A 15587-nucleotide genomic window follows, 5' to 3' on the forward strand; every position below is an offset into this window, starting at 1 on the left:
ACATCACCCAATTGTGTGTCCCATAAGGATTCTATTAGGACTTTTGATTCCCCCAACCCCACACCTTTGATGCATAAATACCTTTTTTATCTTGGTGGAGATGTATGGAAATTGCCGCGGTAAGGTTCGATGGGCGGGGTTTATTCGCCTTCTCCCCCCCCCCTCCTCGGCATGCTGAACGTAATCTCCATCTGTGAAAATCACAGATTCCGTTGTTTTCTGTGCTTGCACATTGAAAAGGCCTCCGGCGCTTGCGCAGTATGCTTTGCCCAACTGTGGGCGAAGCATATAATCGGTACTGCGCATGCGTCGGTAGTTTTCAGCGCGGTCTATGCCCCGGAAGTGTGTCCTGCATGTGAACATTTTGGGGCATAGACCGCGCTGAAAAATACTGGCGCATGCGCAGTACCGATTATATGCTTTGCCCACAATTGGGCAAAGCATACTGCGCAAGCGCCGGAGGCCTATTTAGGGAATGCATAGCTGACACTGAATAAAATGATATTTTTAGATGATCGGACAGAAAAGTGGTGACAGGTTCCCTTTAAATTGGAGATTTGCAGTGATGGAAAATAGTCATCTCTCTGGACAGTATCTCTGAGGCTGTGGTTGCTGCTGCCCAAAACATTGATCAACAGATTAAGAAACTGACAAACTCCATAAATAGAAGTCTTATGACTTATTTTGTAGAAGAGTACGGTAACTTATATTGGTGAGTAATCTTTTTTAAAAAATATCATAAGTGTATTTTTTTTTGTACATTTTGAGTTGTTTGGTTAGCATTCTCACTTTGACAGGTGAATACAAAAAAAAATGAGATGGGAAAAATTAAGTTTTTTACTTTGTGGGATGATAATTCTGCAAACTAATAGTTGCCCAATAATTATCCACACAGATATTATTCTGCTAAGAAAAACAAAACCTCACTTACTTTCTTAAAGGGGTTATCCATTATTTTCACAATCCCCAGCATTCCCCTTGTAAAATAACACTTCCAGTGTCGGTGCTGTTCCAGCACCAGCTCGCCCGGGATCTTGTTACATTGTTATGTGACGCGATCACTGCCGCCAATCGATACTGGCTTCACTCTCACCGCATTTGGGCAAATCAAATACATCTGGAGTAAGTGAGAGCTAATGCTCTCTTACATCCTCGAGATATATGTGATAAGTCCAAAGGCGGCGAGAGTGAAGCCAGCACCGAATGAGTGCCAACAACGCTGGAGTGGTGCTGGCACCGGAGGGGAGTATTGGTGTTACTATTTTACAAAAAGGAAATATAAGGATTGAGAAGGGGTTGTCCGAGCCACTTTAAATATTCAGGTTAATTAACCTTTTGGATTGACCAACAGTGCTGTAGTTGCTCAGTAATATAAATGCAAAGAATGTCATTTATGTTGATAAGTAATGTTTAAAAGGTGTAGCTATGTAAATAAGAATAAAAGGCACAGAGCGGACTGCCGGCATTTCATAAAGGTCATGGAGTCTACATAGTTATATAACCAGTGACATAACTGAGAAGTTAAGGAAGAAAACACAAATGTCAAATTTTAATGACTGTTCCTTCTTTTTACATTCCAGACTGAAACACTCAGCATTACTTTACTTTATCGGGAATGCTGGGGATTGTCAAAGTAATGGATAACCCCTTTAAGAAAGTAAGAGTGAGGTTTTGTTTTTCTTAGCAGAATAATATCTGTGTGGATAATTATTGGGCAACTATTAGTTTGCAGAATTATCATCCCACAAAGTCAAAAACTTAATTTTTCCCATCTCATTTTTTTTTTTGTATTCACCTGTCAAAGTGAGAATGCTAACCAAACAACTCAAAATGTACAAAAAAAATACACTTCTGACATTTTTAAAAAGAGATTACTCACCAATATAAGTTACCGTACTCTTCCACAAAATAAGTCCTCTCTGCGTTCTTGGGGTCCCGTTACATTTAGCGATGCACCAGCGATCCCGACAACGATACGACCCAGTCAGGATCGCTGGTGCATCGCTAAATGGTCGCTAGTGACCTGCCAAACAGGCAGATCTCACCAGCGACGCAGCAGCCTGCCGGCGGTCGTTACTTACCTGTCACATGCAGCGATAATGACGACTTCCGCCTGCGTCCACGCGTCGCTCGTCCAGTAGGATGCCAGCGGGACGCCAGCGATAAGAAAATGGCTAAGGACGTTCGAGCGCGATCAGCGATATCCAGCGGGGGGGCCGGGTCGCAGGTACGTGTCACATGTAAGCGAGATCGCTGTTGCATCACAAAATCGCTAGCGATCTCACTATGTGTGAAGGAGGCTTTAGACTAATTTCACATGTAGTGTTTTTCAGCCGCAAAACCTGCTCTCTTGGCAGTAAAGAAGCTGCAGAATAGCAGGTTTTGCTTAGTTTTTCTTATATTTTTCAGTACTTTTGTCTTGTACATGCTGATAAAGTTTAGTGCCAAAAAAAAAAAAGCAATCAACTTCATAAGGTTTTGGCACAAAAAAAAAAAAAAAAAAAAAAAAAAAAAAAAAAAACACTGCAAGACCTGATACCTGCGTTTTTTTAACCACCCATTACTTTCACTCACTATGAAAGTAAGTGAATATGCCGAGCCGTGAGGTCTGTGTTTTTCTTTAGTCACTGATTAACCATCAGGGGATGAGTTGTGGGTATATTGTCTGTATTGTTTTTTAGGTATTGAATAAAAGTTTCGTTTTACCCTTTTGTCAGCGAGTTGTCTAATTGAGGGATATCTTGATCTAGATTTTCAGTGAATTCAGGTACCCAAAAGAGACATTAATTTGTAAGGGACATACTGCTGACAATCGTGTTCTTTTGAGGATATGTAGACTTCATGCACAGATAAGTTCTGTCCACCAGCACAACAGCAGTAAATGAAGCCCAGCCTTTGTCTTTTGTGTAGCTGCACACAGAAGATGTCACCAGCAGGAACGGCTGGTAAAGCTGCCCCCATGGTCAAGGTACTGTATAGACCTAGATAAAAAAGGCTTTTGTCTATTGTCATTTACATTCAGCTGGGTGCTAATGAATGTAAAGCATTGTATGACCCACAATGCAAATATCAGTTTAGAAGCAAAGGCTTTGGAGCGGTCACACCAGAAATTCTGAAATCCAGGCACAGGGGTGAAACAAATCATGTGTCTTCCAGAGAAAATCAATTACACTCAATCAAATGTAAAATTCTATTTAAAGGCCCTCAGTATAATGCACTTCCTTAAGTGACATACGCTGAAGGAATGCTAGTCATGTCGTCAATCAGGAAATCAGCACGCGCTGAAAAGCAGACCGCGGATCAAACCAGTACAGCCACCTATTGGCTGGAACCCTATGGGATCCGCGGAAACGTTACGGAAGGGAACTTGCAGCAATTACATACATACTTCCAAAATCATTTTCCAACAAGTATGTCAGGTATTCCTGGATGATTTGTCAGAGTGAGCTATATACCTGGTATAAATATTTGCCACATAATGCAGAACAGTCATCAGGTCTGTGTCACAGATAAGTTCCAGTTACACAAGACACTAATTAGGAGCGCACAATGTACTCCCCTGCTAAACTGGCAAGGTCTAGAAAAGTCCTTGTTACTAATGTGGTCCACAACATCTTCAGCTTCTTCTAACACACTGCTGGCCTGTGGCCGACCACTGGGATAGATGAAGTGATGGTTACGGTATGTTTCCACATGGCGGAAACACAGCAAAGCCGGATGGAAAACCCAGCTCGTGTACGAGGTGCAGCATGCTGATTAACATTTCACATAATGGGAAAACCTCATTCAGACGTCAGTCACACAGTCTGTATACTGACAGTTCAGTACGGACTAGCCGCGGGTCTCCTGACATGAACTTGACAGCCTAATATATTCCACTGGAGCGATCACGTTCAGATCAGGACACCCGAGACTGCACTGTGTTACATAGGTTATGTCTGAAATCTCCTGCCTTACCAATGCTGTGAAATAGGAGCCGAGGAGGCAAACGGACTATCCTGATGCATGAATTATCACTTTTCAGTTCCAAGATGAAGGGTTTTACATAAAATAACCAGGCTAGGGCCTTCCATACACATTAGATGGCTGCTGACTGTTCAGTCAGCAGCCATCACGCATGGCTCATACACAGGAGCTCGCTCGGCCGAGTGCCCATTTGTTTTTCTGAACTGTTGATTTTTAAGATTTTCATGTTTTCAGGATTTCCTATTGCTCAGGTGATAATTGCTTCACCTGTGCAATACAAAGGAAATCCTGAAAACATGATCTGTTGGTGGGCCTTGAGGACTGGAGTTGGGGAACACTGCTTTACACTGTCGAAAGGTTCGGCCTCCAGACTCGTGTGGGGGGACTAAAGGGTACATCCGAGACTTTACAAAAAAAGAAAAAGAAAAAGTACCTAAGCACTAACAAGTAGGAAATTGCAACGTACCTGCTTGTTATGCACGCCACCGTTCTTCCCTGGTACAGAGCGGTCACTTAAAGGGAATCTGTCACCCTTTTTTTGGCTTTGCAGCTGCTGGCATAGACATCGGGGGCTTATCTACAGCATTCTGTAATGCTGTAGCTAAGCCTCCGATATAACCTGAAAGAAAAGAAAAACACGTTATATTATACTCACCGAGGTGGGCGGTCAGGTCCGATGGGTGTCGCCGTCCCGTCCGGCGCCTCCCTTCTTCATGCGATGACGTCCTCATCTCCCATCCTGTAATGGCGCAGGCGCACTGCTCTGCCCTGTTGAGGGCAGAGCAGAGTCCTGCAGTGCGCAGGCGTCGGGAGAGGTCTGGCGCCTGCGCACTGCAGAATTCTGCTCTGCCCTCAACAGGGCAGAGCAATGCGCCTGCGCCATTTCAAGACGGGAGAAGAGGACGTCATCGCATGAAGAAGGGAGGCGCCGGACCGGACTGCAACACCCATCGGACCGGACTGCAACACCCATCGGACCGGACCGCCCACCTCGGTAAGTATAATATAACGTGTTTTTCTTCTCTTTCAGGTTACATCGGAGGCTTAGCTACAGCATTACAGAATGCTGTAGATAAGCCCCCGATGTCTATGCCGGCAGCTAATAGGGAATAAAAAGGGTGACAGATTCCCTTTAATGCTTCTGCCAGGGATTCAGCTGCCTCTGCTGAATGGGCGGGCGTGACTTCCGACATCATTCTGACTGATAGCCGGCTCCCCCAGTTAGGCCGCAGGATTCAACTGTCAATCAGAATAACCTCGGAAGTTTTGCCCCGTCGACAAAGTGGAGCAGAAAAGGAGCCTCCGCTCTGTAGATGTGACATCAGCGGCGGCTTCTGATTTCCTGGCAAGATCTGCGCTGGGGAAGAATAGCGCTGTGCACAATAGGCAAGTTTGTTGCAATTGTCAGCCTGTTAGTGCTTAGGTACATTTTTTTTTTTTTTTAAATAAAGTCCCACATATACCTTATAAAGATCGCCATCCAAATTACATAAGAATTATCTGTTACTAACCTGCTCATTTGTTTTGCTCTAAATGTGAATAAAGACTACTGACATTTTAGCTGCCATCTGAGATTTTTTGCACAGGCCAATACCAAGTAATTGTATTATTCGTACATGAGTATCTTTTCAGTAGCCATTTAAAAAAAGGTATCAATCACTGAATGCTCATAATTTGTATCATTCCATACAAATTCTCTAGTACAGGGGTGGGGAACGTACGGCCCGCGGGCCGTATACGGCCCACCATGTCAATTTGTGCGGCCCGCAGCCGCTTTCCCCACTTTCCCTTTTTTTGGCCGCAGGCCCCTTAAGAATTGCACACGGTATCTTGCCGCGCTTTTCCCATCAGTGGGGACTCGGGAGACTCCTGCTGTGCGGCTCCAAGTTAAGGAGTGAGTCAGTGGGGAGACTCCAGGTGAGGGACTGAGTCAGTGGGGAGACTCTTGCTGTGCGGCTCCAGGTGAGGGACTGAGTCAGTGGGGAGACTCCTGCGGTGCGGCTCCAGGTGAGGGACTGAGTCAGTGGGGAGACTCCTGCGGTGCGGCTCCAGGTGAGGGACTGAGTCAGTGGGGAGACTCCTGCGGTGCGGCTCCAGGTGAGGGACTGAGTCAGTGGGGAGACTCCTGCGGTGCCGGTCCTGCTGCAGCAATAGACAAGGGGGCTGCATTGTCAGCGAGCCTGCACCAGGGAGACGCCGTACTCCGCGCACAGGAACCAATCCTGACAGGAGTCGCTGCCCTCCCCCGCTCCATCCACTGCTGAGCGAGATAGCAGAGCTGAAAGTGTCACGCCCTCCTGTGCGGCTGCAGTGTGCAAGGTAATCACGATACCTCAGGCCCCATGTACCCCCCCCCCCCCATGTGCTGTAAACCTCAGGCTCCATGTACCCCCCCTCCATGTGCTGTAAACCTCAGGCTCCATGTACCCCCCCTCCATGTGCTGTAAACCTCAGGCTCCATGTACCCCCCCCCCCATGTGCTGTAAACCTCAGGCTCCATGTACCCCCCCCATGTGCAGTAAACCTCAGGCTCCATGTACCCCCCCCCCATGTGCAGTAAACCTCAGGCTCCATGTACCCCCCCCCCCCATGTGCAGTAAACCTCAGGCTCCATGTACCCCCCCCCCCCCATGTGCAGTAAACCTCAGGCTCCATGTACCCCCCCCCCATGTGCAGTAAACCTCAGGCTCCATGCACCCCCCCCCCCCATGTGCTGTAAACCTCAGGCTCCATGTACCCCCCCCCCATGTGCTGTAAGCCCCAGGCTCCATGTACCCCCCCCCATGTGCTGTAAACCCCAGGCTCCATGTACCCCCCCCATGTGCTGTAAACCTCAGGCTCCATGTACCCCCCCCCCCATGTGCTGTAAACCTCAGGCTCCATGTAACCCCCCCCCCATGTGCTGTAAACCTCAGGCTCCATGTACCCCCCCCCCCCATGTGCTGTAAACCTCAGGCTCCATGTACCCCCCCCCCCCGTGTGCTGTAAACCTCAGGCTCCATGTACCCCCCCCCCCGTGTGCTGTAAACCTCAGGCTCCATGTACCCCCCCCGTGTGCTGTAAACCTCAGGCTCCATGTACCCCCCCCAGGTGTGCTGTAAACCTCAGGCTCCATGTACCCCCCCCAGGTGTGCTGTAAACCTCAGGCTCCATGTACCCCCCCCGGGTGTGCTGTAAACCTCAGGCTCCATGTACCCCCCCCCCATGTGCTGTATACCTCAGGCTCCATGTACCCCCCCCCCCATGTGCTGTATACCTCAGGCTCCATGTACCCCCCCCCCCCATGTGCTGTATACCTCAGGCTCCATGTACCCCCCCCCCCCATGTGCTGTATACCTCAGGCTCCATGTACCCCCCCCCATGTGCTGTATACCTCAGGCTCCATGTACCCCCCCCCCATGTGCTGTATACCTCAGGCTCCATGTACCCCCCCCCCCCCATGTGCTGTATACCTCAGGCTCCATGTACCCCCCCATGTGCTGTATACCTCAGGCTCCATGTACCCCCCCATGTGCTGTATACCTCAGGCTCCATGTACCCCCCCATGTGCTGTATACCTCAGGCTCCATGTACCCCCCCATGTGCTGTATACCTCAGGCTCCATGTACCCCCCCCCCCCCATGTGCTGTATACCTCAGGCTCCATGTACCCCCCCCCCCCCCATGTGCTGTATACCTCAGGCTCCATGTACCCCCCCCATGTGCTGTATACCTCAGGCTCCATGTACCCCCCCCCATGTGCTGTATACGTCAGGCTCCATGTACCCCCCCCCATGTGCTGTATACGTCAGGCTCCATGTACCCCCCCCCCATGTGCTGTATACGTCAGGCTCCATGTACCCCCCCCATGTGCTGTATACGTCAGGCTCCATGTACCCCCCCATGTGCTGTATACCTCAGGCACCAGAAATGGGGTTACCGTAATCAGCAGGTTAGTAGCGTTCTGAACCTGCCTGGCTCCTGCATATAAAACCCCACTGCTGGGAGGAAATGAACTCTAAAGGCCCCATCACACACAGCGAGATCGCTGATTTTGTGACGCCACAGAGATCTCGCCTGCGACATCGCTGTGTGTGTGACATGCATCAGCGACCAGCCCCCCCCCCGCCAGGTATCGCTGATCGTGCTCAAATGTCCTGGGCCATTTTTTGATCTTTAGTCTCCTGCTGGCCATGTGACAGCGAGAGACCAACGATCAGCGACACTGGGAGCTGGTATCCAAGATATATAGATACCCGCTGTTTACCTTGGATACCAGCTTACTGTTTAAGACAGTTATTAATGAGTGATGAGCGAGTATACTCGTTGCTCGAGCTTTCCTGAGCATGCTCGGGTGTCCTCCGAGTATTTTGGCGTGCTCGGAGATTAAGTTTTCGTAGCCTCAGCTGCATGATTTATGGCTGCTGGACAGCCTGAATACATGTGCGGAATGCCTGTTTGTTAAGGAATCCCCACATGTACTCAGGCTGTCCAGCAGCCGCAAATCATGCAAATGCGTTGACAGAAACTAAATTTCCAAGCACGCCAAAATATTCAGCGGACACCCGAGCATGCTCGGGAAAACCCGAGCAACAAGTATACTTGTTCATCATTATTAATAATTTTATACGGCTCCCGAACGCTATTATAAAATTCCAAAGGCCCTTGGCACAAAAAAGGTTCCCCATCCCTGCTCTAGTATATCTACCAAGAAATCTGCAATGTTGGTGACAACATTGATTTTTACAGAACAGAGGGAGAATCAAGAGGACATTTTTTCTTTCTAGTGTCACCTAATGTGTATGGTGATTTGTCTGTTTGCGAAGACAAGAATGACAGATAGAGATAGATTATAAAGAAAAGACTTCTCTATCGTCAATCCATATAGACGTATTTATGAGCTATAAATGGACTATATTATGCCTGTAAATAAAGTTAGTTGCAACACAGGGAACAAATTCAGTACATACGGAATTCTAACTAAAGTATTTAACAACTAATTTCCCTTCCATAAAGGACATATTACTTCCTTATCTGTACATGAAAATCTCAGAAATAAAAAACATGACTTGTGTTGTCACCATCTGTTAAAGCTGTATCACCAATACCCCAGAGACTGACAGTTCTAAAACTACAACTTCCAGCAAGTCCTGACAGCCTTCAGATTTGTAGCTAGAGATTATTTGCTAGTTGGTGCTCCCACTCTAATAGTTTCTTAGGTGAGAGGCTCACCCCATTCTCACCAGGTGACAGATGTCAGAAGTGACACTACAAGGCAGAATGTAAATGCTACCGGTGAGCACATCGGAGCACCATGAGATCAGCCAGGCCACATTTTTATAGTCTTGTATATCAGCAGATTAGTCACAGAAAGGTGATTCTGATGCAGGTCACCAGTCACCGACGATCCATCATATTAACCTGACACATTCAGAAATATCGATCCCAGCACTACAGCCGGAGAGCCGCCAGCGCTGCTGACACTCGCCTTCAGGACTGATACTTCATCAGTGTACAAGAGTTTATAATTGTGCCCCATAAACAGAGGTAGATGATCCAGACATGAAAATCTCACACCATGTCCCATCACACCCACTTGTATGAGGAATACACTGTACACAGGTCACAGCTACACATCAAACACAAGGAGCACAGGCAGGGGTAATGGCAGCAGGTACAGCATGGGGCCGAGAGGCGAGGCAGGCCGTCCTGTGTAGTGCAGGGGGCGAGTGGCGAGGCAGGCCGCCAAGTGTAGTGCAGGAGTGAGAAAATGACGAGGGCAGACTGCTGGGTAGGCAAGCAATCGGGTGTAGCATGGGTGAGAATCGAGGAAAGCAGTTGAGTGTAGTGTGGGGTAGGAGGGTTTCAGGCTGCCAGGTGTAGTGTGGGTGAGAGGGGGGGGGCAAGCAGTCAGGTAAAATGTTGATTGAGAGGAAAGGTAGGCAGTCTGGTGTAGTATCGGTAAGAGGGGAGGCAAGCAGTCGGGTGGGTTGAAAGGGGCAGTCGGGTCTAGTGTGGTGTAGGCAGGCAGCCGGGTGTAGTGTGGAGTAGGGGGGGGGGGGGAGGCAGCCAGCCGGGTGAAGTGTGGCGTAGAAAGCGGGGCAGCCAGCCGGATGTAATGTTAGGTAAGAGGGGAGGCAAGCAGCCGGGTGTAGTGTGGGGTAGGAGGGTGGCAGGCTGCTGCTGGGTGTAGTGTGGGTGAGAGGGGAGGCAGGCAGTCAGGTTTAATCTTGGGTGAGGGGGTCAGGCAAAGGCAATCGGGTGTAGTGTGGGGTAGGAGGGTGGCAGGCTGCAGCCAGCCGGGTGTGGTGTGGCGTAGAAAGGGGGGCAGCCAGCCGGATGTAATGTTAGGTAAGAGGTGTGGCAAGCAGCCAGGTGTAGTGTGGGGTAGGCAGCCGGGTGTAGTGTGGGGTAGGAGGGGGGCAGCCAGCCGGGTGTAGTGTGGGGTAGGAAGGGGGCAGCCAGCCGGGTGTAGTGTGGGGTAGGAAGGGGGGGGTGATAGCCTGCTGGGTGTAGTGTGGGGTAGGAAAGGGGGGGTGATAGCCTGCTGGGTGTAATGATGGGTGGGTGAGAGGGAAGGCAGGCAGTTGGGTGTAATGATGGGTGAGGGGGGTCAGGCAGTCGGGTGTAATGATGGGTGAGAGGGAAGGCAAGCAGTCGGGTGTAATGATGGGTGAGAGGGAAGGCAGGCAGTCGGGTGTAATGATGGGTGACATGGAAGGCAGGCAGTCGGGTGTAATGATGGGTGACATGGAAGGCAGGCAGTCGGGTGTAATGATGGGTGACATGGAAGGCAGGCAGTCGGGTGTAATGATGGGTGAGAGGGAAGGCAGGCAGTCGGGTGTAATGATGGGTGAGAGGGAAGGCAGGCAGTCGGGTGTAATGATGGGTGAGAGGGAAGGCAGGCAGTCGGGTGTAATGATGGGTGAGAGGGAAGGCAGGCAGTCGGGTGTAATGATGGGTGAGAGGGAAGGCAGGCAGTCGGGTGTAATGATGGGTGAGAAGGAAGGCAAGCAGTCGGGTGTAATGATGGGTGAGGGGGGTCAGGCAGTCGGGTGTAATGATGGGTGAGAGGGAAGGCAGGCAGTCGGGTGTAATGATGGGTGAGAAGGAAGGCAAGCAGTCGGGTGTAATGATGGGTGAGGGGGTCAGGCAGTCGGGTGTAATGATGGGTGAGAGGGGTCAGGCAGTCGGGTGTAATGATGGGTCAGAGGGGTCAGGCAGTCGGGTGTAATGATGGGTGAGAGGGAAGGCAGGCAGTCGGGTGTAATGATGGGTGAGAGGGAAGGCAGGCAGTCGGGTGTAATGATGGGTGAGAGGGAAGGCAGGCAGTCGGGTGTAATGATGGGTGAGAGGGAAGGCAGGCAGTCGGGTGTAATGATGGGTGAGAGGGAAGGCAGGCAGTCGGGTGTAATGATGGGTGAGAGGGAAGGCAGGCAGTCGGGTGTAATGATGGGTGAGAGGGAAGGCAGGCAGTCGGGTGTAATGATGGGTGAGAGGGAAGGCAGGCAGTCGGGTGTAATGATGGGTGAGAGGGAAGGCAGGCAGTCGGGTGTAATGATGGGTGAGAGGGAAGGCAGGCAGTCGGGTGTAATGATGGGTGAGAGGGAAGGCAGGCAGTCGGGTGTAATGATGGGTGAGAGGGAAGGCAGGCAGTCGGGTGTAATGATGGGTGAGAGGGAAGGCAGGCAGTCGGGTGTAATGATGGGTGAGAGGGAAGGCAGGCAGTCGGGTGTAATGATGGGTGAGAGGGAAGGCAGGCAGTCGGGTGTAATGATGGGTGAGAGGGAAGGCAGGCAGTCGGGTGTAATGATGGGTGAGAGGGAAGGCAGGCAGTCGGGTGTAATGATGGGTGAGAAGGAAGGCAGGCAGTCGGGTGTAATGATGGGTGAGGGGGGGTCAGGCAGTCGGGTGTAATGATGGGTGAGGGGGGTCAGGCAGTCGGGTGTAATGATCGGTGAGAGGGGTCAGGCAGTCGGGTGTAATGATGGGTGAGGGGGGTCAGGCAGTCGGGTGTAATATTGGGTGAGGGGTGTCAGGCTGCAGCCGGGTTAGTGTGGGAGAGAGGGGAGGCAGCCAGGCGTAGAGGTGTGAGGGACAGACAGCGGTTGTGTGGAGGACGCAGCCTGTACCTGCTCGTTGATCTCCATGGTCGCTGGGCCTGGCTGGTGGCGGGCAGGCAGCGGGTCCCTCCGGGATCTTCTCGGCCTATGAGGGGGACCTAGCTGTCTCGGCGTCTCCCATCTTATCTCTGCAGCTGTTCCTCCTCACTGTATCAGGATTGTTGCTCCCTCCGCTCGGCCTCAGTTCACACCCCACCCCGAGACGCCCAGCTACGTAACACCCGCCGACCCGCAGCCTGGGCGGAGCGGAGAGCTGTGTGACAGGGAGTCAGCTGTGACGGAAGCCGGCCGGGTCCTGATTCCGCAGAACGCGAAGTCGCTGTCATCAGTCGGGACTCGCCGCCAGCTGTTCTCCCGGGCTTGGCACTAGGTCACACTGTGCCGCACACATACACACCGACTTTTGTGACATTTGCACCTTTTCATGTCTTGCGCCTCGCCAGAGAAATGGAAACTTTAATCATCCTGTTATAAAATAATGAAAAGTCGCTCATGGCGTCAGCCGGATCTCTGCGGGCTCCTAAGCCTGGCACAGAGGCAGCTGAGTCCGTGGTGCTGAGGCTGTCCGGGAGTACCTTCATAAGGAATGCGCTGGTGGGCTCTGCGCATGTGCGGCCGCTGCTGCTGGCCTCACTGCAGAGGGCTTCAGTCTTCACAGGTAGTAGGGGCCATCGGCGGTACTCCTGACCCCAAGGTGACAGCTTCGCTTATACCTCTGAGGCTGTCGAGATGGGGTCTGGAGACCTGCGAAATACGTCTGTGATTCCGAATCCGGCTTTAAAGGAGTTGTCCGGACTGAACCGGCAAGTCTGTAGACATTCTATGTAACTGCAGACTTGTGAACCTTCACATCGCGCACACTGCACGCTGTGAGGATTCTCCGGTGTCAGAATCCGAGTAGACTGTTTCCGGCCTGGTATAAGACACATTTGCTTTGAGGACACTGGAAGCAGTGTTGTGCGATTGTAGGCAGGAGTGTATATAGCGTATACATGCAGTCACATGACCTCCCGATACCGGCTCTGTGCACTGTAAGGATTCACAGGTCTCCAGTCACATAGAGTGACTTCAGACTTGTCGTTTTAGACCAGACAACCCCTTTAATATTACATGAAAGGTGTTTTAAATATGTTGATCAATTGCACTCCTTCTATATTGCGGTAGGACATTGCACATTCTGACTGCTCTAACTGTAAAGAACCCTTTCCTGTTTAGCTGCCAGAATCACCTTTCTTCTGCCTGCAGTGAGTGCTCCTTGGTCCTTACTATGGTCCTTGGTAGGAATAAGTCATGTGCCAGTCCTTTGTACTGTAGATCTACTCTGAGACGTCCTTTTTCTAAGCTAAACACACCCAACTTCCCAACCTCTCCTCATATGAGAGGCCTTCCATCCCTTGTAATAATCTAGTCGCCGCCTTTGAACTGGCTGTAACTTTCCAGCATCCTTTTAAAATTTGATGCCCAAAGCTGGATCCCATATTCTTTACCAGTGATCTATAGAGGATGTCAACAGCCAGGGAGATCCCACAGATCCCACCACTGCTACCAGTTGTCAGGAGAATACAACTCCACTGTTTCCAATCATCAGGACAATTACGCAACTGACTGACAAGGGATGGACGCGGCCACTGCTGCTTCCACTACCAAGCCGGTTATTGGGGAACTCACAGTGAGCGTACGGTATATACACCGCCGATTCTAAGGCATGGAATACATACATATAAATACATTCACTGACAGCGCCGCATTAACAAAAAAAGTCATCACTACTAGCTGCCACCACCAATCGTTTATACAGGCAGATTGGACACCCGTTGCGGGTAGCATATGGGGTGCGGTTTACAGAGGAAGAGAAACAGAACTTTTAAATTTATATATTTAATTCAGAAAGGTAGGCAGTGTTAAACAAAAAAAAATACAAAGACAATGGAAAAATGGAAACAAAACAATGCTGTCATGGATTTACCACGGCAGAAAGGGGCCAGGAGACCACAGCATCTGATTTCATGTACGCCTTCACGGATTAGAAGCACTTCACTATCATATTAAACTGTGCAGGTTTCAGCCAGCAGTGCAGGGGTTAATCTTTTCAGCTGAAAGCTCCTGGAGCTTTCCTGCTTTGATGGTCTCAGTTGTTCAGTGTTGGCCATTCACCTCTGCTATATATACTCGCCTCTAGCAATCAGGGATTGCCAGTGTTAGTTTCATACTGCTTGGTTCCTGAGTTGAAGGTGCTGGTTGTTTGAGGAGGTGTTTGGAGTATTATTCAGAAGACTGTTGATTGGTGATTTGTCTGTGTGCATGTCCTCATACTCTCCTATTTGTTTTTTACTTCCAGGTGTTCCATGCTGTAGCTTTTGAGTGCATATTTGTATGATTGGTATTTTCATTTATCCCTGTACATCTTCCCTTGTTAGTTTGGATTGTGTATTCTTATACACTACTCCTCATTTCCCTGGGTGGGGGAAGGGATTACTAAGGGATGATGTAAGAGCTCAGCAAGCACGTGTTCCCGGTGTCTTCACCATCGGAAATAATCCGGGGAGCAGGGATATCTAGGGCGCCCTAGCTTTAGGGATAGAGAAGGAGTCCCTAACCCTGGGATATCCTGCAACAGTGCCATGAGAAATACAGGTATATACAATTACATAAAAGGGATAATAAAAGAAAATTACTAAACCAGATGTCACGGAAATGGCTCCGAATTTAGCGGAAGAAGGTACTCCTTAGGAAACGGACAGAACCCACAGAAAGCTGTACATTCCAGGACTGACAAATGACCCAAACCCAACTTCTTTTTTTTCCACGCCGATTTGCAGGTAAAGATGCAGGTATAGTGACCTGTGGTTTTCCTGCGGATTTGCCAGCGGTTTTCCCCTGCAGTTTGACACCTGGATAGTGGAACAGGTGGCAAACTGCTGCGGAATCCGCAGAAAGAATTGACATGCTGCGGATTTAAAACCGCAGCAAATCCTTGCGGACAAATCCGCACCTTGGGCACTGCGGTTTTGAAATCCCATTGGCTAACATGGTACTATGCATTGCTTGCGGATCGGATTCTGCTGCGGATCCGCAGTGGTTTTGGCCCTGCGGCTCCGCAGCAGTTTCTGCTGCGTTGTACAGTACCCTTTTATCCTATGGAAAACAAAAACCGCAGTGCAGACTGTGCATATTTTTCCGCGCGGATTTGCTGCAGTTTCAAATCCGCAGAAAGAATTGACATGTCAATTCTTTCTGCGGATTCCGCTGCGGTTTGCCACCTGCTCCATTGTAGAGGTGATAAACCGCAGGCTAATCTGCAGATAAACCGCAGGTCTTTTGACCTGCGGATTTACCTGCGGATTTTGCTAAATCCACGTGGAAGAATCCGCAGAGCATTCCGCAGCGTGTGCACACACCCTTATGCTCACATACCTTCTTTTGGTGAGCTCATTTGGGGGTTGGCTGTGGTCTGTGCTGGGTCTTTCAGAATTTTATGAAATCCCCAACTTCTGGAAGATCCCAGGTGGGAGATATTGTC

At 50.0% G+C, this 15587-nt stretch overlaps 1 protein-coding gene across 1 annotated transcript in view; it reads right to left on the minus strand.

Annotated features, from left to right (window-relative positions):
* SECISBP2L (SECIS binding protein 2 like) overlaps nt 1–12602 on the minus strand; it is a 69186-nt gene extending 56584 nt beyond the window's left edge. Inside the window, exon 1 of the mRNA XM_073568460.1 lies at nt 12077–12602. Within this exon, the coding sequence (XP_073424561.1) occupies nt 12077–12094 (18 nt within the window). The 5' untranslated portion in view covers nt 12095–12602. The remainder of the gene's footprint in view (nt 1–12076) is intronic.
* Between the last annotated feature and the right edge of the window lie 2985 nt (nt 12603–15587).

This window comes from Dendrobates tinctorius, unplaced genomic scaffold (genome assembly GCF_039654945.1).
Source record: "Dendrobates tinctorius isolate UK_male_01 unplaced genomic scaffold, ASM3965494v1 ptg000022l, whole genome shotgun sequence".
Taxonomy (NCBI): Eukaryota; Metazoa; Chordata; class Amphibia; order Anura; family Dendrobatidae; genus Dendrobates; species Dendrobates tinctorius.